Below are 25964 nucleotides of genomic sequence, written 5' to 3'. Positions count from 1 at the left end.
GTTGTCGGTGAAGACTCGTACCACTTTGCCCTTGAGGGACGGAAGGAAAGACCTGAGGGCCCAGAACACGGCCCGGAGCTCCAGGACGTTGATGTGCAGGGACCTCTCCTCTGGGGGCCAAAGGCCTCTTGCGTGGAGATCTCTGGTGTGCGCTCCCCATCCCTCTAGGGAGGCGTCCGTCGTCACCATTTCCTGGTGCGCTGGGGTCTGGAAGTCCATGCCCGTCGCGAGATGCGCGCCGGTGCCCCACCACCGGATCGCATGACGGAAAGTCTCGTTGAGTGGGATCTTGTCTTCGAAGATTCCCGCCACTTGCATCCAACGGGCGTCGAGGAACTCCTGCAGTGGCCGCATCCGCAACCTGCACAGACGCACGAGGTAGATGCACAATGACATCATGCCGAGCAGGGACTTGATGGCCTTCACTCTGGCCACTTCCATGGTCAACAGCCGTTGTACCTCGCCCAGGATGGCCCACATCCTTTCCTCCGACGGTGAGGCCAACCGCGCCATTGTGTCGAGTCTGGCTCCCAGGAACAGGGCGTCCTGCGACGGTACCAAGTGGGACTTCGCAAAGATGATCGAGAATCCCAGTTCCGTGAGCAGGCGGACGGTCTTCGCTGTGTGGTCGACGGCAAGTTCTCTTGACTGTGCTCGGATGAGCTAATCGTCCAGGTAGTGGTATATGTGAATCCCCTGCAGGCGCAGCCGCGCCACCACCGGTGCCAGGCACTTGGTAAAGACCCTTGGAGCCGACTTCAACCCGAAGTGCAGGGCTTTGAACTGGTAGTGCCGCCCTTGGACCACGAAAGTTAGGAACTTTCGATGTCCTTTGTGTATGGGGATGTGAAAGTAAGCATCCTCCAAGTCCAGCGACGATAGGAAGTCGCCTTCCTCCAGCTGTCCCAGCACGTGCTGAAGGGTAACCATCCGGAACTTCTGGGCTTTGATGTATTTGTTGAGGCGCTGAAGGTCCAGGATGGGCCGCCAGCCGCCGGTCTTTTTTTGGGCGAGGAAGTACCGCGAGTATACTCCGGAGCCCCGGACCGCTTTGGGACGAGTTCTATCGCGCCCTTTCTCAGCATGGCTCGTACCTCTAGAAGCAGCTGTGGAACGTGGTTTTCTTTTCTGGCCACAGGTGGGAAATGGGGGCACTTTCTTTGGAACTCCAGAGTGTGCCCGTGGGCCAGGGCATTCAGCACCCAACGGTCGGTGGAGATGGACTCCCACACGCCGACGAAGTTCACCAGCCGGCCTCCCACCGGGGTGCTTAGGTGGGGGCCTGACATCACGGCCAGTTCAGTCCTGTTTCGCTGAGGCCTTGCCACCCTGGGCTCCTTGGCGACGACAATGGTAACCACCGGCCTTGCTGCGGCCTCTGTAAGCTTCCTGCGACGAGGAACGGGCAGCTTGGCGGTACGACGATGAACTGCCACCAAATCTTTTGGAGGCACCTTGAGATTTGCCTCCGGAGGTCCGAAAGGACGGCCGTCGTTGATGAAGAATGCCTAGGGCACGGGCCATCTCGGTGTCCGCTTTGATGGCCTGTAGCGACTCGTCCACCGCTTTCACGAACAGGTTGTTTCCGTCGGAGGGCATGTCCAGTACCCTGGTCTGCACATCCTGGCGGAAGTCGGTGGCCCTGAGCCAACCGCGCCGGCGCAGGCAAACGCTGTTGCCCATCTGACGAAAACCGGTATCGGCGATGTCCGTAGCTACAATGATGGCGTGATCCAACACCACCTGGCCTTCTTGCAGGATTTCCAGGGCCTCCGCCCTCTTGTCATCCGGGAGGAAGTCCAGGATATGGGGTGATCTTGAAGCAAAGCTCCCTGTCATAGCGGGCCACGATCGTGAGGGCGTTGGCCGCCTTAATGGTAGTCGATGCCGACGAGATGACTCGACATCCCATGGCGTCTAGCTTCTTTCCCTCGCTGTCCGGCGGTGAAGTGGAGGATGATGCCGTCGCCCCTGCCGCTTTCTTCTTGGTAGCCGTGGAGACTACGGAATCTGCGGTCGGTTGCGCCCCGAGGCACATAGGAGCGGAATCCGGGACCCGGTACTTGTTCTCGTACCGGTCTCTCTTCGCAGGCGCCGTGGAAGGGTTCTTCAGAAGGGACAGACCCTCGTCCCATATGTCGTACAACAGCTGGACCGAGAGTACGGTTTTCCTCTTGGCTTCCCGTCATTGGTAAAGAAATCCCTCTTTCTTTTGTTCCTCGGGCACAGCTGGAAAACCTCTGAGGCCCTGGCGATCATGGCGTGAAAGGAGACAATTTCGTCGGGGGGGGGGGAGCCCGGGCGGGAGGCGACGGGAGATTCATTCCGTCATCGCCACCGTCCTCAGTCCCCGTCGTCGCCGTCTCTGTCCCGTCTCGTCCCTCGGAGGAGGGGATGGGGGTCAAGGCTGGAAGGGAGGAGGAGGATGGACTCGCCTCTGCTTGCTCAGTGGGCTCCCCGACGGTCCAGGCGCCGCTGGATCGTCCGGTGGGGGTAAGGGCAACCTTGTCCTTATCTCCGTACACAGGGTCTGCAAAGCCATCAAGATAGCTCCTGAATTGTCCTGTGGCGTAGCCATCGGTAGCGACTGGAGCGATGGCTGGGGCGCGGGGTCCTCTGTTTCCTCCACGGCCCGCGGCTCCTCGTCGGCTCCACCGCTGCTCTCTATGTCCACCTTGTCGGGATCCTTCCCGTAGGTCCTGACCTCCTCGAACTTCTTGTCCAGGATAGCTTTGACACCAGCCAGCTCATCCTCGGAGGTAGTATCTGTGTCCGTTAGGGCTACTGTGCTCCCCCCTTTCTCGTCCCAGTGTTTCACGGGGGTCTTCTCGATAGGCTGGAAAGATGTTTCCCTCCGGGGTGGCAGGGAAACTCTAGGCCCGGAAATCGTCTCCACTGGGGTAGCCTCCGCAGGCTTCGCCAGGGCCGCCACGACTCCTTCAATCGAGGTCTTCGACGGGTGAATCATGGCCTTCACAACCTTGGGCACGTCTGAGGCCTTCACCTTACAGGGAGGGTCACCCCCTCGCCCCCCTTTAGCTTTCTCTGTCGGGATCGACCGGGGCTTCTCCCGAAGCTTACCTGGGTTCTCTGACTTCCTTTTCACCGAGCCAGAGCGTTGGCTCGTGGATGATGGCGTTGGTGACATCGCGCACTGCCTGGCAGCCGATGAGCCCGAACCAACGGCGCTCCTGGTGCCCGCGGACTTGCAGTGCTTTGCCTTTTGTTGGGCCACTGTCGCCGGAGCGCCCTCAAAGGTCTTAGAGGACCGCTCGGACTTCTTCTTCTCACCTGCTGCTGGGCACTTCGCCTCCAGCCAGTCAGCAAGTCGTTTACGATGGTCCTTCATGGTCCGGACGGACATGTTCTTGCAGAACACACAGTCCTCCTCCGCGTGCGACTTGTGGCGTGTAGGCAGTAGAGGCACCAGGAGTGCTCGTCCTCCTTAAAGACGTTCTGCAGTCCACATCCTGGGCAGTTCCTAAACAGTTTGGATCCAGTAGGCGTCGAATCTCCTTTGTCCTGGGCCATGTCCGAATCGGGGTAGGCCTCAAAGGTCTTCTGGAATCCTCCAAGAAGTGTAATTCGACGAAAATCCACCCTTGAGTGGCGTAGAAATTTCCGAAACGGGTCCCTGTTGATTGGAAGAAGAAGAATCGGTGGAGCTTGAGGCTCGAATTGACCGAAAAAATAAGAGTAAACTCTTTGAAAAAACGCAATACGCAGTAAAAGCTCGAGAGCTACAGCACGAGGACTCCCAACATATGAACGTGCAGTAAAAATCTGAAGATGGCTGCCAGAGGAGGGGCTTAGGTAGAGGGCAGTCATTGGCTGGGGGCAGTATGACCCAGAGACCAGTGATTGGTTAATAGTAGAAAGACAGTTCAGAAACCAAACTGAAACTGATTTTTTCTTTACTGAGAATTCCCAGACTGACGACGGGGAATATTCATGAGCATGTGAATCCATGCCAGACCCCATGCTGGAGAAAGACCAGCACTGTATCTCTTACTGTTTCTTGTATAACAATTGTAACTATGTACCCCAAGTAAAGCTCCCAGATACCTTCGGGTTCAGCGTACTATATAAGCAAATAAAACAAACAAAACAAAAAACAAACAAGAACGGGGAGAGGAAGAAACAGAACAAAATACACTGAGGTAAGAATGAGAGAAACAGCAGGAGACAGAGTACAAAGAAACAGATAAGCAGGGAGAGTGAGGGAAATGTGAAGAGAAAGAGTGAGTGGAAGAGAGAGAGAGAAAGAAGCAGGCAACGAGGACAGAGAGGAAGAAGCAGGCAGAGTGGAGAGAGAGAGGCAGATAGGAAAGAGAGGGAGATGAAAGGCACATGAGCACGAGGCAGAGAGGAGACACCGAGGCAGAGTGGAGAGAAAGGCATCTATGAGAGAGGTAGTAAAAGGGGGACCAAGAGCAAAATGCAGAGAAGAGAGATGGGGAGCCAGAGAGGAGAGAGGCAGGGAAGAGGCAGAGGAGAGACAGACACAGGGAGAAAGAAGCAGACAAAATGGAAATAGAGGCGGGTAGGATAAACAAAGTAATAGGAGGAACAAGAGGAAGAGGCACAGGAGAGACAGGAAGCTACAAGCAGCGATGAGAGACGGAGAGACCGGGAGCAACAAGCAGCAATGAGAGACAGAGAGACTGGGAGAAACAAGCAGAGATGAGAGACAGGGAGAAACAAGTGGAGATGAGAGACAGAGACCGGGAGAAACAAGCAGAGCTGAGAGACAGGGAGAAACAAGTAGAGATGAGAGACAGAGAGACCGGGAGCAACAAGCAGCAATGAGAGACAGAGAGACTGGGAGAAACAAGCAGAGATGAGAGACAGAGAGACCCAGAGAAACAAGCAGAGCTGAGAGACAGGGAGAAACAAGTAGAGATGAGAGACAGAGACTGGGAGAAACAAGCAGAGATAAGAGACAGAGAGACCGGGAGAAACATGCAGAGATGACACAGAGAGACCGGGAGAAACATGCAGAGATGACACAGAGAGACAGGAAGCTACAAGCAGCGATGAGAGACAGAGAGACCGGGAGCAACAAGCAGCAATGAGAGACAGAGAGACTGGGAGAAACAAGCAGAGATGAGAGACAGAGAGACCCGGAGAAACAAGCAGAGCTGAGAGACAGGGAGAAACAAGTAGGGATGAGAGACAGAGAGACCAGGAGAAACAAGCAGAGATGACACAGAGAGACCAGGAGAAACAAGCAGAGATGACACAGAGAGACCGGGAGAAACAAGCAGAGATAAGAGACAGAGAGACCAGGAGAAACAAGCAGAGATGAGAGACAGGGAGAAACAAGTAGAGATGAGAGACAGAGAGACCGGGAGAAACAAGCAGAGATAAGAGACAGAGAGACCGGGAGAAACAAGCAGAGATGACACAGAGAGACCGGGAGAAACAAGCAGAGATGAGAGAGAGGGAGAAACATGCAGAGATGAGAGACAGAGAGACCAGGAGAAACAAGCAGAGATGAGAGACAGGGAGAAACAAGTGGAGATGAGAGACAGCGAGACCGGGAGACACAAGCAGAGATGAGAGACAGAGAGACCGGGAGAAACAAGCAGAGATGAGAGACAGAGAGACCGGGAGAAACAAGCAGAGACGAGAGACAGAGAGACCAGTAGAAACAAGCAGAGATGAGAGACAGGGAGAAACAAGTAGAGATGAGAGACAGAGAGATTGGGAGAAGCAAGCAGTGATGAGAGACCGGGCAAAGCAAGAAGTGATGAGAAACAGGGAGACACAAGTAAAGATGAGAGACAGGGATAAACAAGTAGAGATGAGAGACAGAGAGACCGGGAGACACAAGCAGATAAAAGAGAAATAGAGAATGGGAGAAACAAGCAGAGATGAGAGACAAAGAGACCGGGAGAAACAAGCAGAGATAAAAGACAGAGCGACCAGGAGAAACAAGCAGAGAAGAGAGACAGACAAACCGGGAGAAACAAGCAGAGATGAGAGACAGAGAGACTGGGAGAAACAAGCAGAGATGAGCAACCGGGAGAAACAAGTAGAGATGAGAGACTGGGAAAAATGAGTAGAAATCAGCTACCGGAAGAAACAAGTAGAGATGAGAGACAGAGAGACCGGGAGAGACAAGCAGAGATGAGAGACTGAGTGAAACAAGCAGAGATTAGAGACAGATAAATGAGAGCGAGTGATGGGAGAATATGGACATCAAGAAAAAGCAGCGAGGGAAAAGTTGGAAAGAGGCATTAAAAAGGGATGACAAAGAGAATGAAAGCGAGAGAGAGAGTAGGGAAGAAAGACAGCGGGTCATTTTGCAAAACCCTGCATGGGGAATAAGTGTTAAGACAGGCATTACACATGAAATCCTGTCTTTTTACCAGTGCGTGGGATTTTCCTTTTGTTTTGAGGAGACTGGGGCACTGAACAGAAGAACACTGTCCATCATATATCCTTGCTCCAGCCCAAAACAGCACACGGTTTAATACCAGCACACAATTCCATGCTGGCATTAAACCAATGGATTCCCTATGGACTCTGCCTGCTATTTACACCTGGTAAATGCAGGAGGATTCCACAGAAGCTCATGGTCAATGACTCCTGCAATCGTTCAATGTGGGAGGCGACTGCGCTTGGTCCTTAAGCTTAGATAACTGTGTGATCATCGACAACAATGAGTCAAAGGAGGGCTCAATCACTAATGTACCTGCTAACAAATAAATAAAGAATGGTAAAGAGAGCAAATAGAAGGCGCACAAGAAAAAGGCTCATACTAAACAGGCTGATTTTAGCAGCAATCCAGCCTGAGCAACACGCCTGGCTTGATTAATTCAAGCTCCAGAGTTACTACCCTTGTGATCAATGATAAGGGTTCATTTGGCACACTACCATTAGAAGGAAATAAGACCAAAGTCTCCGCTTAACATGCTACTAAAAAACAAAACTACATCAAAAGGCTTCCAGCTGCTGAGTCCAATACTCTTTCCGCTAGAGGTGCCTCAAGAAATAAAGACAACATCGGCAGGAACTCCTGTTCACCCTAAAAGCACTGGCCCATTTATACAGACTACAGGAACTATTGAGTGCCAACCATTACCCGAAGATTCCCACATTCTGGAAGATTTGGGAAACCCTTTTCCAGAGGACAATCATGGGATAACATCTAATGCCATTGCTTCGGACACGCACCCTAACGGCTCCACCTAATATCCGTCCATGAGGAAAATGGAGGCGCTAAATCAGTAAATGGGAAGAGGGGCCTCTACCACCCTCATTCTAATTCAGATGCTGACTGCTTGGCCCTCAAAGTACAGAGCCTTTTTTATGTCGTCGGAACTATTATCTAAATCGAACAGCCCTCTTCCATTTAGTTCATGACATCATTCCTCCGCGGTGTCTACAAACGGAAGACATTGCGATTGTTGACCTCCTAGAAGACTCGTACTATGCTAGCGCGATAGTTTATTTTCACAATCCCGCTGGACTAGATTTTGTCACGTCACGTGATGCAGATTTTGGGGCAATTAGGTCATGACTGTTCTATTGTTAAAGCTCCATCTAGAAAGTGTGGCCGGAATCTATAGAGGGGGGTACTGAAATCCAGTAGACCTGTTCCTTTGCTTTCTACTAGACCCTCTACATCCAACCTATGGGAGGCAACCTAATTGGCCTCTTAGTAATGTATTGTTAGCGTCGGGCCTGTGCGGTGTGTGTGTAGTACGAGTGTTCATGTTGTGGCCCTTCTTATTATGTAATTTCTGTGTTTGGAATGTTCCGGGAAGGAGTATCCATGTATGTTTTAAAGTTTTATGATGTGTTGTGTTACATTATTTTCCCTTGCAGGTGGGACGGACTTGAGGGTGGGTTGTTGTTCCTCAAGATGGTGTGACTCTCGCCACTCTCTTCAGGGTTTGGGGGGGGGGAGGCGGGAGTAATTTCTGCGCGATTTTGCAGTGTTTTCCCTGTTTCAAGAATTGGGACATTTTATTGCAACCATTTGTGGTCACAGTGTGTGTCTTGGTGGTTGCATGCGTGTTTGTATGCACAGTTGTATGGTGGTTGCATGTGTGTTTGTATGCGCGGTTGTATGCGTGTTGTGAGGTCGTGCATACAAATAACAGCGGGTGCATTGAAAGCCGGGCAGTTCAATGTTGAGTTGTTAATTATTCACATGAGTGTGTGCGTGTGGCATAGTATGTGTTTAGGGCTCATGGTGTTGAGTTGTGGTTAGGCTGTGTTCCTTGGGGCGTGGCGCAGGATACCGGCCGGGTCCTGTTTTGCGTGACCCTTGGATTTGGGGAGGTGAACCCATGTTATTTTTGTCTTGTGGGTGTGGTGTTGTCAATGTTCTGGGTTGCAATGTTGGTGCAATGTTGGTAACTCGTTGTGCAGGGGTTAACGTGCACTTTTTGGCAATGGTTTGGTGCCATAGCGTTAGAGGCTGTGACTTGGGGTCACGTTAGAGACTGTGCCTTGGGGTCATGTTAGAGGCTGTGACTTGGGGTCATGTTAGAGGCTGTGACTTGGGGTCATGTTAGGAGCTGGGTTACGGGAGACTGTGACCTGGGGTCACGTGGTAGCTGGAGGTAGTAGGTGGTGGTAGCGGATGTTGTTGTTTTATCAACAACATCCGCTACCAGCGTCTGAGGCCTTCACCTTACGGGGAGGGTCACCCCCTCGCCCCCCCTTAGCTTTCTCTGTCGGGATCGACCGGGGCTTCTCCGGAAGCTTACCTGGGTTCTCTGACTTCCTTTTCACCGAGCCAGAGCGTTGGCTCGTGGATGATGGCGTCAGTGACATCGCGCACTGCCTGGCAGCCGATGAGCCCGAACCAATGGCGCTCCTGGTGCCGCGGACTTGCAGTGCTTTGCCTTTTGTTGGGCCCCCGTCGCCGGAGCGCCCTCAAAGGTCTTAGAGGACCGCTCAGACTTCTTCTTCTCACCTGCTGCTGGGCACTTCGCCTCCAGCCAGTCAGCAAGTCGTTTACGATGGTCCTTCATGGTCCGGACAGACATGTTCTTGCAGAACACACAGTCCTCCTCCACGTGCGACTTGTCGGTGTGTAGGCAGTAGAGGCACCGGGAGTGCTCGTCCTCCTTAAAGACGTTCTGCAGTCCACATCCTGGGCAGTTCCTAAACAGTTTGGATCCATTAGGCGTCGAATCTCCTTTGTCCTGGGCCATGTCCGAATCGGGGTAGGCCTCAAAGTTCTTCTGGAATCCTCCAAGAAGTGTAATTCGACGAAAATCCACCCTTGAGTGGCATAGAAATTTCCGAAACGGGTCCCTGTTGATCGGAAGAAGAATCGGTGGAGCTTGAGGCTCGAATTGACCGGAAAAATAAGAGTAAACTCTTTGAAAAAACACAATACGCAGTAAAAGCTCGAGAGCTACAGCACGAGGACTCCCAACATATGAACGTGCAGTAAAAATCTGAAGATGGCTGCCAGAGGAGGGGCTTAGGTAGAGGGCAGTCATTGGCTGGGGGCAGTATGACCCAGAGACCAGTGATTGGTTAATAGTAGAAAGACAGTTCAGAAACGAAACTGAAACTGATTTTTTCTTTACTGAGAATTCCCAGCCTGACGACGGGGAATATTCATGAGCATGTGAATCCATGCCAGACCCCATGCTGGAGAAAGACCAGCACTGTATCTCTTACTGTTTCTTGTATAACAATTGTAACTATGTACTCCAAGTAAAGCTCCCAGATACCTTCGGGTTCAGCGTGCTATATAAGCAAATAAAACAAACAAAACAAAAAACAAACAAGAACGGGGAGAGGAAGAAACAGAACAAAATACACTGAGGTAAGAATGAGAGAAACAGCAGGAGACAGAGTACAAAGAAACAGATAAGCAGGGAGAGTGAGGGAAATGTGAAGAGAAAGAGTGAGTGGAAGAGAGAGAGAGAAAGAAGCAGGCAACGAGGACAGAGAGGAAGAAGCAGGCAGAGTGGAGAGAGAGAGGCAGATAGGAAAGAGAGGGAGATGAAAGGCACATGAGCACGAGGCAGAGAGGAGACACCGAGGCAGAGTGGAGAGAAAGGCATCTATGAGAGAGGTAGTAAATGGGGGACCAAGAGCAAAATGCAGAGAAGAGAGATGGGGAGCCAGAGAGGAGAGAGGCAGGGAAGAGGCAGAGGAGAGACAGACACAGGGAGAAAGAAGCAGACAAAATGGAAATAGAGGCAGGTAGGATAAACAAAGTAATAGGAGGAACAGGCACAGGAGAGACAGGAAGCTACAAGCAGCGATGAGAGACAGAGAGACCGGGAGCAACAAGCAGCAATGAGAGACAGAGAGACTGGGAGAAACAAGCAGAGATGAGAGACAGAGAGACCCGGAGAAACAAGCAGAGCTGAGAGACAGGGAGAAACAAGTAGAGATGAGAGACAGAGAGACCGGGAGAAACAAGCAGAGATAAGAGACAGAGAGACCGGGAGAAACAAGCAGAGATGACACAGAGAGACCGGGAGAAACAAGCAGAGATGAGAGACAGAGAGACCAGGAGAAACAAGCAGAGATGAGAGACATGGAGAAACAAGTAGAGATGAGAGACAGAGAGACCGGGAGAAACAAGCAGAGATAAGAGACAGAGAGACCAGGAGAAACAAGCAGAGATGAGAGACAGAGAGACCCGGAGAAACAAGCAGAGCTGAGAGACAGGGAGAAACAAGTAGAGATGAGAGACAGAGAGATCGGGAGAAACAAGCAGAGATAAGAGACAGAGAGACCAGGAGAAACAAGCAGAGATGAGAGAGAGAGAGACCCGGAGAAACAAGCAGAGCTGAGAGACAGGGAGAAACAAGTAGAGATGAGAGACAGAGAGACCGGGAGAAACAAGCAGAGATAAGAGACAGAGAGACCAGGAGAAACAAGCAGAGATGACACAGAGAGACCGGGAGAAACAAGCAGAGATGAGAGAGAGGGAGAAACATGCAGAGATGAGAGACAGAGAGACCAGGAGAAACAAGCAGAGATGAGAGACAGGGAGAAACAAGTGGAGATGAGAGACAGAGAGACCGGGAGAAACAAGCAGAGATAAGAGACAGAGAGACCGGGAGCAACAAGCAGCAATGAGAGACAGAGAGACTGGGAGAAAGAAGCAGAGATGAGAGACAGAGAGACCAGGAGAAACAAGCAGAGATGAGAGACAGGGAGAAACAAGTGGAGATGAGAGACAGAGAGACCGGGAGACACAAGCAGAGATGAGAGACAGAGAGACCGGGAGAAACAAGCAGAGATGAGAGACAGAGAGCCCGGGAGAAACAAGCAGAGACGAGAGACAGAGAGACCAGGAGAAACGAGCAGAGATGAGAGACAGGAAGAAACAAGTAGAGATGAGAGACACAGAGATTGGGAGAAGCAAGCAGTGATGAGAGACCGGGCAAAGCAAGAAGGGATGAGAAACAGGGAGACACAAGTAAAGATGAGAGACAGGGATAAACAAGTAGAGATGAGAGACAGAGAGACCAGGAGACACAAGCAGGTAAAAGAGAAATAGAGAATGGGAGAAACAAGCAGAGATGAGAGACAAAGAGACCGGGAGAAACAAGCAGAGATAAAAGACAGAGCGACCAGGAGAAACAAGCAGAGAAGAGAGACAGAGAGAATGGGAGAAACAAGCAGAGATGAGAGACAGAGAGACTGGGAGAAACAAGCAGAGATGAGCAACCGGGAGAAACAAGTAGAGATGAGAGACAAGGAGAAACAAGTAGAGATGAGAGACAGAGAAACCGGAGGAAACAAGCAGAGATGAGAGACAGAGAGACTGGGAGAAACAAGCAGAGATGAGCAACTGGGAGAAACAAGTAGAGATGAGAGACAAGGAGAAACAAGCAGAGATGAGCGACATACAAACCGGGAGAAACACGCAGAGATGAGAGACAGAGAGACTGGGAGAAACAAGCAGAGATGAGCAACCGGGAGAAACAAGTAGAGATGAGAGACTGGGAAAAATGAGCAGAAATCAGCTACCGGAAGAAACAAGTAGAGATGAGAGACAGAGAGACCGGGAGAGACAAGCAGAGATGAGAGACAGATAAATGAGAGCGAGTGATGGGAGAATATGGACATCAAGAAAAAGCAGCGAGGGAAAAGTTGGAAAGAGGCATTAAAAAGGGATTACAAAGAGAATGAAAGCGAGAGAGAGAGTAGGGAAGAAAGGCAGCTGGTCATTTTGCAAAACCCTGCATGGGGAATAAGTGTTAAGACAGGCATTATACATGAAATCCTGTCTTTTTACCAATGTGTGGGATTTTCTTTTTGTTTTGAGGAGACTGGGGCACTGAACAGAAGAACACTGTCCATCATATATCCTTGCTCCAGCCCAAAACAGCACACGGTTTAATACCAGCACACAATTCCATGCTGGCATTAAACCAATGGATGCCCTATGGACTCTGCCTGCTATTTACACCTGGTAAATGCAGGAGGATTCCACAGAAGCTCATGGTCAATGACTCCTGCAATCGTTCAATGTGGGAGGCGACTGCGCTCTGTCCTTAAGCTTGGATAACTGTGTGATCATCGACAACAATGAGTCAAAGGAGGGCTCAATCACTAATGTACCTGCCAAAAAATAAATAAAGAATGGTAAAGAGAGCAAATAGAAGGCGCACAAGAAAAAGGCTCATACTAAACAGGCTGATCTTAGCAGCAATCCAGGCTGAGCAACACGCCTGGCTTGATTAATTCAAGCTCCAGAGTTACTACCCTTGTGATCAATGATAAGGGTTCATATGGCACTCTACCATTAGAAGGAAATAAGACCAAAGTCTCCGCTTAACATCCTACTAAAAAACAAAACTACATCAAAAGGCTTCCAGCTGCTGAGTCTAATACTCTTCCAGCTAGAGGTGCCTCCAGAAATAAAGACAACATCGGCAGGAACTCCTGTTCACCCTAAAAGCACTGGCCCATTTATACAGACTACAGAACCTATTAAGTGCCAACCATTACCCGAAGATTCCCACATTCTGGAAGATTTGGGAAACCCTTTTCCAGAGGACAATCATGGGATAACATCTAACGCCATTGCTTCGGACACGCACCCTAACGACTCCACCTAATATCCGTCCATGAGGAAAGTGGAGGCGCTAAATCAGTAAATGGGAAGAGGGGCCTCTACCACCCTCATTCTAATTCAGATGCTGACTGCTTGGCCCTCAAAGTACAGAGCCTTGTTTATGTCGGTCGGAACTATTATCTAAATCGAACAACCCTCTTCCATTTAGTTCATGACATCATTCCTCTGCGGTGTCTACAAACCGAGGACATCGCGATTGTTGACCTCCTAGAAGACTCGTACTATGCTAGCGCGATAGTTTATTTTCACAATCCCGCTAGACTAGATTTTGTCACGTCACATGATGCAGATTTTGGGGCAATTAGGTCATGACTGTTCTATTGTTAAAGCTCCATCTAGAAAGTGTGGCCTGAATCTAGAGAGGGGGGTACTGAAATCCAGTAGACCTGTTCCTTTGCTTTCTTCTAGACCCTCTACAACCAACCTATGGGAGGCAACCTAATTGGCCTCTTAGTAATGTATTGTTAGCGTCGGGCCTGTGCGGTGTGTGTGTAGTACGAGTGTTCATGTTGTGGCCCTTCTTATTATGTAATTTCTGTGTTTGGAATGTTCCGGGAAGGAGTATCCATGTATGTTTTAAAGTTTTATGATGTGTTGTGTTACATTATTTTCCCTTGCAGGTGGGACGGACTTGAGGGTGGGTTGTTGTTCCTCAAGATGGTGTGACTCTCGCCACTCTCTTCAGGGTTGGGGGGGTGGGGGGAGGCGGGAGTAATTTCTGCGCGATTTTGCAGTGTTTTCCCTGTTTCAAGAATTGGGACATTTTATTGCAACCATTTGTGGTCACAGTGTGTGTCTTGGTGGTTGCATGCGTGTTTGTATGCACAGTTGTATGGTGGTTGCATGTGTGTTTGTATGCGTGTTGTGAGGTCGTGCATACAAATAACAGCGGGTGCATTGAAAGCCGGGTGGTTCAATGTTGAGTTGTTAATTATTCACATGAGTGTGTGCGTGTGGCATAGTATGTGTTTAGGGCTCATGGTGTTGAGTTGTGGTTAGGCTGTGTTCCTTGGGGCGTGGCAGGATACCGGCCGGATCCTGTTTTGCGTGACCCTTGGATTTGGGGAGGTGAACCCATGTTATTTTTGTCTTGTGGGTGTGGTGTTGTCAATGTTCTGGGTTGCAATGTTGGTACAATGTTGGTAACTCGTTGTGCAGGGGTTAACGTGCACTTTTTGGCAATGGTTTGGTGCCATAGCGTTAGAGGCTGTGACTTGGGGTCACGTTAGAGGCTGTGCCTTGGGGTCATGTTTGAGGCTGTGACTTGGGGTCATGTTAGAGGCTGTGACTTGGGGTCATGTTAGGAGCTGGGTTACGGGAGACTGTGACCTGGGGTCACGTGGTAGCTGGAGGTAGTAGGTGGTGGTAGCGGATGTTGTTGTTTTATCAAGTAGGGGGTTGTATCTGGGTAATAGAGAATGTGGCTGTCTCTTTTATGGTGTTTAGTTTGGCCTAGTGGTGTTTTTCTGCTAGGAGTTTGTGGAACGTGGGACCATTTTGGGCTATTGTGCTTGTTGCTCAGGTTTGGAGCTTGTTTGTGCTCAAGCGTGGCAGGCTTGAGGCCTCGAGGGGCAGCTTGGGGCGGAAGGAGGTTCGTGCACTGGGGGTTCGGTAAGTTAGTTTTGTCACTATTGTTGGGATGTTAGGTGTGGCAGGCCTAGTTCCGAGGGGCAGCTCGGGACCGGTGGATGTTCGTTTTATTGTTTTTAGACCTTGAGGGTTTTTGGTCCTGTTATGGTGTTCCTTGTTGGGTTTTATGGTGTTTTGTTCCTTTTGGTAGGAAGGTAGGGATAGCGGTGTCTATGGAAGTTTGGTGGGTTGGTTGTTGGTTAGTAGTGGAGTTCATGTGTGCCTGTGTAGGTGGAGTGCCAGATTAAGGGTCCGCGTTGAAGTTAATTTTGGTCGGACTGCGGTATAGTAGGGTAGATTTGATAGTTGCCTTAGAGGTACGGGTTCTTGCGGGTGATTGCGGACGTACTTGCTCTTTTACGTGTTGGCCACACGTTAGGTGTCAAGTATGGAGTTTAGTTAGTGTCTCGTGGTGAGGTTGGTTGATGTTCTCCGCTGTGAGGTTACGGGGGAAGAAGTGTTGTATTGTTGTCTTAAGTTTGCTGACCTTTACGGCGGGAGAAGTGGTGTATTGGGTTTGTTGGCCCTTTACGGGGGGAGAGGTGTTGTATTGGGTCTTGGTGGGTTCAAGTGATAGAATCCTGGAATGTGGTGGGTGTGTGACGTGCTGGTGTTCGATGAGTGGCAGTTGGAGATCATTAGCTTGCTGGATGGGGTGCCATGAACGTACAGGTGCTTGTTGTACGCATCATCTTTAATTATAACACAATGCTATTACCGTCACCATTGATGCTCTTGGGTTCAGCCATGTTGAATCTAGATAGGGGAGTACTGAAAACTAGTAGACCTGTTCCTTTGCTTTCAACTAGACTCCTCAACATCCAACCTATGGGGGTCAAACTTAATCAATCAACACTATCTCCCAGCTGACAAGGCAACGCTATTACTGTCGCCATTGATGTTTTTGAGTTAAGACATGTTGGTGTTCACTCTCCCTTGGAAAAGAAAGAGGGTCGGCTGCTACCAGCTGTCAGTGGTTACCTTCAATTCTACAACCACAAAATCCATATAGATCCTAGCCGCACTTTTACCATTTTGTCCTGGAACACCTGAGGCTTCTCCCACTTCACTGAACCTGAAGGTTTATTAGATAACCTCCCCAATTTTTGTGTATTGGCATTACAGGAAACCTGGCTCCAGGATAACTTGGAAATCGGCAGCCGCCATTCCATTCAAACTATGGCTACAAGGGGACTCAAGGGCGACCAAAAGGACGATTGATCATTAGTGTTGATAATACTTACCAAATCACCAAGATCAGCACTTCAGGCGACTCAGTGCTTGCTGCTATTATTAATTGGGCCCCGAAGTGTGGCCATACAACTTCTCTATTAATCATCAACATTTATGATTTACTCCCGAGGCTTTATCATGCTAAACGCTCTTTGCCCAGGTGTATCGCCAGAGTGATATACCAGAGTGACTGACAATAGTGTATCAATTATCGAGTATGTCTTTGTAAACATCAACATGTACCCAGATATGAAGGTCTTAACAAGAACAGAAAGTGACCACGTTCCCCTCCTCTCCTATATAAATGACACTGAGCCGGCTCATGGTAGTGACCCCATCAGCAACATGACTATAAACCAAGGGCGAGTTGGACTCCAGGTAATATTAATAAGGCCGTTTGCTTGATCACTGATCTCGAATTAGATTCACAAGCCACTTGCAGTGCAGATGCCTTAATCAACCGCAGCATCACTTTCCTGCTAGCTGCATTGCAGACGTGGGCCTGATTCAGAGGTGCATGTTAAAATGGAAAAAAGCTGTGTCTCAGGGCCTGATTCAGAGGTGCATGTTAAAATGGGAAAAAGTGCAGTGTCTCTGGGCCTGATTCAGATGTGCATGTTAAAATGGAAAGGTGATGTGTCTCTGGGCCTGATTCAGAGGTGCATGTTAAAATGGAAAGGTGATGTGTCTCTGGGCCTGATTCAGAGGTGCATGTTAAAATGGAAAGGTGATGTGTCTCTGGGCCTGATTCAGATGTGCATGTTAAAATGGAAAAGTGCCGTGTCTCAGTAGAATGACACTTTTCCATGAGGAAATGAATTCTGATGTAATCCGAGAGTGGCAGCAATATATCAAGTCCGCCACTCCTGCAAAGTCAGGATTTACGGCATAGCAACAGCCTTGCTAACCACCTCATATGTAAGGGGCTGGCAAGCATGGGCGTAGGACGTGGGAGGCACAGGGGGGGACAAATCCCCCCACAATTTTAAGTGGGGGTATATAATGGCATTTATCCCCGAAGAATATGTAAGTGTTGTGCACAGTGCACCGCGTCTCTGCCACTGTCTGCAGTTGCATGCAGCGTGTGGATATAATTCTGCAGGCTGCAGCCGTCAGTGTGCAAAAGTGCAAGTTCTGCAGACTGCAGGCTAAAAGTACTTCTGCTCGCTGAGTACCGCGCGCCTGAGCATTTGGTTGTGCCCGGGCAGGGGAACAAACTGCACGTGCCCCTGCGCAGTGCACTGCTGCCCCTGCGCAGCCTGCGTTTGTCCAGAGCGAAGTGGAGCAGCCAGGCAGCGGCACGTGCTGACTGAGACTGAACAGGCTGGTGCCGGCCTCCGTGACAGCGTTTGGTTTTCGAGGGAGCCTAGAGAGAGACTCGACTCAAGCTAAGGTAAGTGAGTAGTAGTGTGTGTGTGTGATGTCATGTGATGTCGGGAGGGGGGGTCGTCAGGTAACGGTTCCAGACCAATAGCGCCCGCCCAAAGTCAATGGCACGCGGGCCCAGAATCGGGCCTGGGTATGCCACCAGTGTGGAGAGTGCAGAACGCATTGGGTGTCGCTGGTCCTGGCTGGCACTGTAATCTGAGCTTTTCCTCATCATTGTGCCCAGCCCAAGTAAGTCACTCACGTGGCTAAGGCAGGCTGCCATACATCACGGGCTGTAATTAAATCAAGGGCCCGGGTCCAAATCAACGTTCCCAGTGGTGGCGCGCGAAGGAGCACAGAGCTCTGCATAGCGCAACCATGCCCCGGGCCTTTCTGATCAAAAGCCAGAGGAAGTGGTGCATGCTCCCGGATGAGGAGAGGGGCGAGAAGGTCTACATACCAGTGAGCTTATTGCCGCCACCGCATGAAGTGACAGATAAGTCGGTTGCAATGGGAGGGCTGGGTTTGTAGGCTTTCCTGGAAGGTAACGTTTTATGGCAAGGTCCGAACTTTACGCGCTCTCTCATGTCCTCCCTGCAAGTTCAACTGATCAAGAGTGTGGGGTAGAGGGCGTGACGGTGCAAATAAGCATCCTGGGTGAAAGTAACAGTTCACCATAACTCGGTGCCCATGGCAGTATTAAAACACCAATGACAAACATTACATAGTGGCTTCTGAGCTAATAGACCACACACCACACTGGTCTGCTATCTCGTGCAGCTCTGCTTGGCTATGGGAGCAATTATTGATTTTATGTCAGTTGTTATGGTGTACAACCACTCTGCCACAAACAAAAATATAGGTAATGCCTGGTGCCTCCCAGGGACAAAAGCACACATCTAGGTAATGTGCGGTGCCTTGCTGGTGACAGAAGAGTCTAAAAGTAATGTATTCAGTCTGGAGTGGGCAGCCGACACCCACTGACTGTGAGGTGGTAGTTTGGTGGGGTCAAGCCCTGACCCAGGGAATGGGCACATTAAAGAGTTCCTTCTTTGTTTCACAGGCATCCGTTTCTGAAGGAGAAAGATCTGTGGGGTTGATCTAACAACAGCATGAGCTTGACTTGTCGAGCTACCTGGCCGGCTATGTGTAAAAACTATTTGCAGAGCTTTTAGATTCGGCCCAAATCAGCCACCAGATGTTTTGACCCTGCTTTTTTGTCAAATCCCTTTACTTCCGCACCTTCACTTCAAGCCTTAGGAGCCTTCCCCAACCCTTGAGATCCCGACTCCCCCTCCATGCTCGTGGACAAGCATTGGCAAGGCCAACAGTTTTGATGTGTGTGTAAGCATGAGATGGGCATTTGCCAGGGATTGCCATAACGGTACTACAAGATCATAAGAATGCAACAGCTGGCAAATGGTGTGAATGTCTGTGCATATGATGGCAGTGCCTGGCAAATGCCTATCTATTGCCTATAAAAGTGCCAACACTGTTGGCATTGCCAGGGCCTTTTTAAAGAGCAATTCAATGCAAGGAACAGATGCGAGGACCAATATTTTTGGGATGTTAAAGGAAGCCTTTGCTTTCCATTCTGCATCACATTGCCTTCTGGTGCTTCTGGTAACTATAGGGCTGTAAGTCTGGGTTTCCAGGTAGCCACATTGGAAATGGGCCTGGTGGGCTCCACACCAACAAACCATCCAATTAACTGCAGAGCAGGTCAGTGTTACGTGAAAACAAAGACAGTGGTAGAGGGCAGCAAGCGTAGGGTAACGTGTGTTTGCATGCCGATAGGACGTGACATGCGCTGCTCTGGGATAGGTCCAAGCTTAATTTGCATATGGCTGCAGTCTGCAACCGTTCTGTAATGGCACAGAAGAACTAAAAACGATGGCACGAAATGCTGCCCACTTGAATTGTTCAAACGGTGCAGTTTTTTGGTGCCCTCGAGTGCATGGTAGGTGCTGTGCGAAACCGAATGTGTAAGATTGATAAACCTGCGGTTGCACGTTCGGGATCCTGGCAGCCGGACAGACTGTCTTTCACCCTTCTGAGGTCGCTACTTTCAGGCCGCTTTTCCTTGTGTGATAATAACAGCAATTGTCTAGTGGGCGTGCGAGGTTGGGCACGAACCCTCGCACTTGGGAACAGTCGCAGTCCCCACAGACAAATCTGCAGCTATAGGTTACCCTGAGGGAAGGCTGAGCACGGCCGCGCGCCCAGTGAAATGGCCTTAGAAAAGAGCCCATTAAACGAACCGCTGCAGATCATGGAATTAAATAATTCACGCCCAGGGATTCTACATTTATACAAAATAAATCGACCTTAATTATAAATTCCTCTCAGCCTCATGGAGCCTCACCATTACGGAACCCAGGGTCTTTAGGTCCTTTAATCACTGCTTACTCAGTAGAAGTTCTGTCCCATTCAGCCGCAGCACATCCAGAATGCTGCCAAAACACACTTGCCTACACCAGCCAGCCTATGCCAGCTCCCAAAGATTGTGGGCACACAGCTGAGAAACAGATGTTGCAGCTGCCAATGCTCTATTGGTGTAATCAAAATGTCGGAACAGGGTCTCCTTTCAACCACTCGATTTATAAGCACTATCTGTGTCCTTCACTGAAGTCCTGGTAAAAACAAACATTGGCAAAGCCAGCAGTTTTGGCTTGTGTACAAGTATTAGGCATTTGCCAAGCACTGCTGTTAGACGCTCAGGTACTCACACCACAAGTGACTTTGCTGACTCAAAACCCAAACTGTTGGCATTGCCAATGCTTGTTCTTTTTCAAATCAATTAGGATAAAATCAATGGAAGAAGATATTGGGCCGTTGTTTCCGGACCGGTAAACTATGAGTCCTTCAGGTGGGTGGTGTTACTCCCGCCAGGTGGAGTAACGCCACCCGCCTGCAGACGGAAATGGAAACACTGGCACCGTTAATTACGGTGCCAGTGTTTCCATACTTCCCATTCCCATGGAGTCCTATGGGAATCCATGGGAATGGGGAGTAACGGAATGGCGGCTCCGGAATTACAGGACCGCCGGGGCTGTAATGCCCCGGTAAAACCGGCAAGTCTGGAGCAGGTAATTCATTCCAGGTCCGGTGGCAACCTGCCGGTTTTTCCAGCACGGTTACCACCGGACTTGGAATGAGGCCCATTGTGTGAGTACATGTACTCTATTGGTGAAAGTAAGATGCAAGCACTTAGACGTGGGACTTCAAAAATAAGTTATTGACAGTAGAATAAACATCTGCAAAAAAATCCTTATAATAAAAGAGGCTTTATATATTGTGGGATAGGGGATGCAAGTATAGGGAACCTGAGGCTGAACAGGGCAGGTCTTGTAAATGGGGAGCCCTTGCAGCCCTACTTTACGTGACACTAATGCAGGTTTTGGCTAATGGGTGGGCTGATATTCTGCTCACGTGTGCGGGCAACAAGAGGCCTGGAGTGTAGGAAAATGCATTATCCTGGACCATGTGCTTTGGTTGGATTGAGCCCGCTAGCCCAGGAGGCGAGATTGAAACCAGCTCCGGTGGTTCAACCGCGGCAGTTTGGTGGTGCTCAGGCACCTCAAACAGGAAGGTGACTCTGTGACTCATGTTCCTTTCCTATGACCGAGTGTTACTGCAGGGGCCTCATGCCGCCTCACCTACTGGTGACTCTCTGTGACTCATGTTCCTTTCCTATGACCGAGTGTCACTGCAGGGGACTCAAGCTGCCTCACCTACTGGTGACTCTCTGTGACTCATGTTGCTTTCCTATGACCGAGTGTCACTGCAGGGGACTCAAGCTGCCTCACCTGACAGTGACTCCTGAGATCCAGGAGGACTCATGGAGGGTTAGTTTGGGATTTGTAAATCACAAGTACTCACGTTCACAGGATTTCACGTATCTCCAATCTGAAAGTAAGAAGAAAATTAAGGGTTTGTGAAATCAGACAAAGCAGCGAGACATTGAAGTATGTTAAATATAATATATTTATTACCATTAATGGAACTTACCCATTTCTGCAGGAAATGTTTCTGTAATAAAAGAAAAACAAGTGATGCATTAGATCCCAAACGTTTTTACTGTAAAACATAACCCAGTACTCCCTGCCCTTCCCCTAATGCCTCCCCTCCACCTCCCACCACTGCACCCCCACTCCCTGCCCTTCCCCTAATGCCTCCCCTCCACCTCCCACCACTGCACCCCCACTCCCTGCCCTTCCCCTAATGCCTCCTCTCCAGCACCCACCACTGCACCCCCACTCCCTGCCCTTCCTCTAATGCCTCCCCTCCAGCTCACACCACTGCACCCCCACTCCCTGCCCTTCCCCTAATGCCTCCCCTCCACCTCCCACCACTGCACCCCCACTCCCTGGCCTTCCCCAATGCCTCCTCTCCAGCACCCACCACTGCACCCCCACTCCCTGCCCTTCCTCTAATGCCTCCCCTCCAGCTCACACCACTGCACCCCCACTCCCTGCCCTTCCCCTAATGTCTCCCCTTCAGCTCCCACCCCTGCACCCCACTCCCTGCCCTTCCCCTTATCCCTCCCCTCCAGCTCCAACCACTGCACCCCACGCCCTGCCCTTCCTCTAATGCCTCCCCTCCAGCTAACACCACTGCACCCCCACTCCCTGCCCTTCCCCTAATGCCGCCCCTCCACCTCCCACCACTGCACCCCCACTCCCTGCCCTTCCCTTAATGCCTCCCCTCCAGCTCCCACCCCTGCACCCCCACTCCCTGCCTTTCCCCTAATGTCTCCCCTCCAGCTCCCACCCGTGCACCCCCACTCCCTGCCCTTCCCCTTATCCCTCCCCTCCAGCTCCCACCACTGCACCCCCACTCCCTGCCCTTCCCCTAATGCCTCCTCTCCAGCACCCACCAATGCACCCCACTCCCTGCCCTTCCTCTAATGCCTCCCCTCCAGCTCACACCACTGCACCCCCACTCCCTGCCCTTCCCCTAATGTCTCCCCTCCAGCTCCCACCCGTGCACCCCCACTCCCTGCCCTTCCCCTTATCCCTCCCCTCCAGCTCCCACCACTGCACCCCACTCCCTGCCCTTCCTCTAATGCCTCCCCTCCAGCTCCCACCACTGCACCCCACTCCCTGCCCTTCCCCTAGTGCCTCCCCTCCAGTTCCCACCACTGCACCCCACTCTCTGCCCTTCCCCTAATGCCTCCCCTCCAGCTCCCACCACTGCACCCCCACTCCCTGCCCTTCCCCTAATGCCTCCCCTCCAGCTCCCACCACTGCACCCCCCACTCCCTGCCCCTCCCCTAATGCCTCCCCTCCAGCTCCCTCCACTGCACCCCCACTCCCTGCCCTTCCCCCAATGCCTCCCCTCCAGCTCCCACCACTACACCCCCACTCCCTGCCCTTCCCCTATTGCCGCCCCTCCACCTCCCACCACTGCACCCCCACTCCCTGCCCTTCCCCTAATGCCTCCTCTCCAGCACCCACCACCTCACCCCCACTCCCTGCCCTTCCCCTAATGCCACCCCTCCACCTCCCACCACTGCACCCCCACTCCCTGCCCTTCCCCTAATGCCTCCTCTCCAGCACCCACCACTGCACCCCCACTCCCTGCCCTTCCTCTAATGCCTCCCCTCCAGCTCACACCACTGCACCCCCACTCCCTGCCCTTCGCCCAATGCCTCCACTCCAGCTCCCATCAATGCACCCCCGCTCCCTGCTCTTCCCCTAATGCCCCCCCATCTAGCTCCCACCACTGCAACCCCCACTCCCTGCCCTTTGCCCAATGCCTCCCCTCCAGCTCCCAGCAGTGCACCCCACTCCCAGCCCTTCCCCTAATGCCTCCCCTCCAGCTCCCAGCAGTGCACCCCCACTCCCTGCACTTCCCCTAATGCCTCCCCTCCAGCTCCCACCACTGCACCCCCACTCCCTGCCCTTCCCCTAATGCCTCCCCTCCAGCTCCCACCACTGCACCCCCACTCCCTGCCCTTCCCCCAACGCCTCCCCTCCAGCTCCCATCAATGCACCCCCGCTCCCTGCTCTTCCTCTACCGCCTCCCCTCCAGCTCCCACCACTGCAACCCCCACTCCCTGCCCTTCGCCCAACGCCTCCCCTCCAGCTCCCATCAATGCACCCCCACTCCCTGCACTTCCCCTAATGCCTCCCCTCCAGCTCCCACCACTGCACCCCCACTCCCTGCCCTTCCCCTAATGCCTTCCCTCCAGCTCCCACCACTGCACTCCCTGCCCTTCCCCTAATGCCTCCCCTCTAGCTCCCACCACTGCACTCCCTGCCCTTCCCCTAATGCCTCCCCTCTAGCTCCCACCACTGCACCCCCACTCCCTGCCCTTCCCCTAATGCCCCCCTCCACCTCCCACCACTGCACCCCCACTCCCTGCCTTTCCCCTAATGCCTCCCCTCCAGCTCCCACCACTGCACCCACACTCACTGCCCTTCCCCTAATGCCTCCCCTCCAGCTCCCACCACTGCACCCACACTCCCTGCCCTTCCCCTAATGCCTCCTCTCCAGCTCCCACCATCACACCCACACTCCCTGCCCTTGCCCTGCCTCCCCTCCAGCTCCCACCATCACACCCCCACTCCCTGCCCTTCCCCTAATGCCCCCTCTAGCTTCCACCACTGCACCCCCACTCCTTGCCCTTCCCCAATGCCTCCTCTCCAGCTCCCACCACTGCACCCCCACTCCCTGCCCCAATGACTCCCCTCCAGCTCCCACCACTGCACCTCCCACTCCCTGCCCTTCCCCTAATGCCTCCCCTCCAGCTCCCACTATGCACCCCTACTCCCTACCCTTCCCCTAATGCCTCCCCCCCAGCTCCCACCACTGCACCCCCACTCTCGGCCCTTCCCCTAATGCCTCCCCTCCAGCTCCCACCACTGCATCACCACTCCCTGCCCTTCCCCTAATGCCTCCCCCCAAATCCCACCACTGTACCCCGACTCCCTGCCCTTCCCCTAATGCCTCCCCTCCAGCTCCCATCAATGCACCCCCGCTCCCTGCTCTTCCCCTAATGCCCCCCCATCTAGCTCCCACCACTGCACCCCACTCCCTGTCCTTCCTCTAATGCCTCCCCTCCAGCTAACACCACTGCACCCCACTCCCTGCCCTTCCCCTAATGCCTCCCCTCCAGCTCCCACCACTGCACCCCACTCCCTGCCCTTCGCCCAATGCCTCCCCTCCAGCTCCCACCACTGCACCCCCACTCCCTGCCCTTCCCCTAATGCCTCCCCTCCAGCTCCCACCACTGCACCCACACTCCCTGCCCTTCCCCTAATGCCTCCTCTCCAGCACCCACCACTGCACCCCCACTCCCTGCCCTTCCTCTAATGCCTCCCCTCCAGCTCACACCACTGCACCCCCACTCTCTGCCCTTCCCCTAATGTCTCCCCTCCAGCTCCCACCCCTGCACCCCCACTCCCTGCCCTTCCCCTTATCCCTCCTCTCCAGCTCCCACCACTGCACCCCCACTCCCTGCCCTTCCAATGCCTCCCCTCCAGCTCCCACCACTGCACCCCTACTCCCTACCCTTCCCCTAATGCCTCCCCTCAAGCTCCCAGCAGTGCACCCCCATTCCCTGCCATTCACCTAGTGCCTCCCCTCCAGCTCCCGCCACTGCACCCCACCACCCTGTGTGTCCAATTGTCATGTTTCGGCTTGTCCTCCCCGGCACCCCATAGGGCAGGTCACACACCCACAGATCTCACTCTTTCAGAGCTTAACATTCTCAGCACACAGTAAAGGACCATGGAAAAGGGCATTAAGATCACAGATAATGTAGCCTCTTTATTGGATCAGGCAGATCATGCCACTAGATCTGATAAAAGGACTGAAAGTACCGCGGGCAAATCGTTCGCATGAGAAAGGTGCGAACTACCAAAAGTTTGCACCTTTCTCATGCGAACACACAGACATTCTCACGCACACACAACACACCCATAACACACCCCACCCACACCCTCAGCACACCCCCACCCACACCCCCAACATAAACAAACCCCACTTACCTGCATCTTCACGCTGGGTTCCTGCAGCGCCAGTTCCCTTTCACTTCCGGGATCGGGAATTGGCATTGCAGGGTCCTTTTCTTTTTTTTTTTTGTAACGGAAGGCTGCGGGGGTGTCCCCCGCAACCCCTGCTCACTATACCATGAAGTATAGTGAGTGGGGCGATGCGGGGGACACCCCCTCAGCCCCTGTTTTTTTTTTTACAATGCTACCACCAACGATTAGAACTTTTGGTGTTCAAACCTTTGGTGGTAGCATTTTTAGAACTTATGGTCAATGCGACCATTTATTTTCGGTCATTTCGTCCTAAACCGATAAAAGGACCTCCTATTTTGAACCCAATACTGGTTCAGTGTCCTTGCAAGCAATACTTCGGGGGGATTTAAAAGTGACCCTGAGGTATTGCATTACCCCCTACCTGTGCATCTCTCAAATCCGAAGGATTGAAATTGACTGCATTGGGAGAGTAACTTTGTGCATTAGAACAAACGTACCCTATTACCCCAACACCACAAGCCCTAAAGGCGTCAATGCTAAGTTTCAGGCTCTAGCCGACCGGGAAGCTAAATTATTGTCTGAGCCGGTCCAAGTCCAGAAGTCTGGGAAGCCGATATGCCTGAGACATTGTTGGCCAGACTGTTGTGTCACGAGTACAG

General features: G+C 52.0%; 1 protein-coding gene across 1 annotated transcript in view; it reads right to left on the bottom strand.

Annotated features, from left to right (window-relative positions):
• The window catches only part of LOC138521935 (E3 ubiquitin-protein ligase TRIM39-like), a 145874-nt gene that overhangs the window by 81622 nt on the left and 38288 nt on the right, over positions 1-25964 (bottom strand). Inside the window, exons 6-7 of the mRNA XM_069635109.1 lie at positions 21323-21343; positions 21194-21220 (exon numbers count right to left, since the gene is read on the bottom strand). Coding sequence (XP_069491210.1) covers positions 21194-21220; positions 21323-21343 — 48 coding nt within the window. The remainder of the gene's footprint in view (positions 1-21193; positions 21221-21322; positions 21344-25964) is intronic.

The sequence above is a fragment of the Ambystoma mexicanum genome, chromosome 13 (assembly GCF_040938575.1).
Source record: "Ambystoma mexicanum isolate Mex_15411 chromosome 13, UKY_AmexF1_1, whole genome shotgun sequence".
NCBI lineage: Eukaryota > Metazoa > Chordata > Amphibia > Caudata > Ambystomatidae > Ambystoma > Ambystoma mexicanum.
The sequence above is the reverse complement of the archived record's forward strand: the minus strand, read 5'-3'. Positions and strand labels throughout refer to the sequence as shown.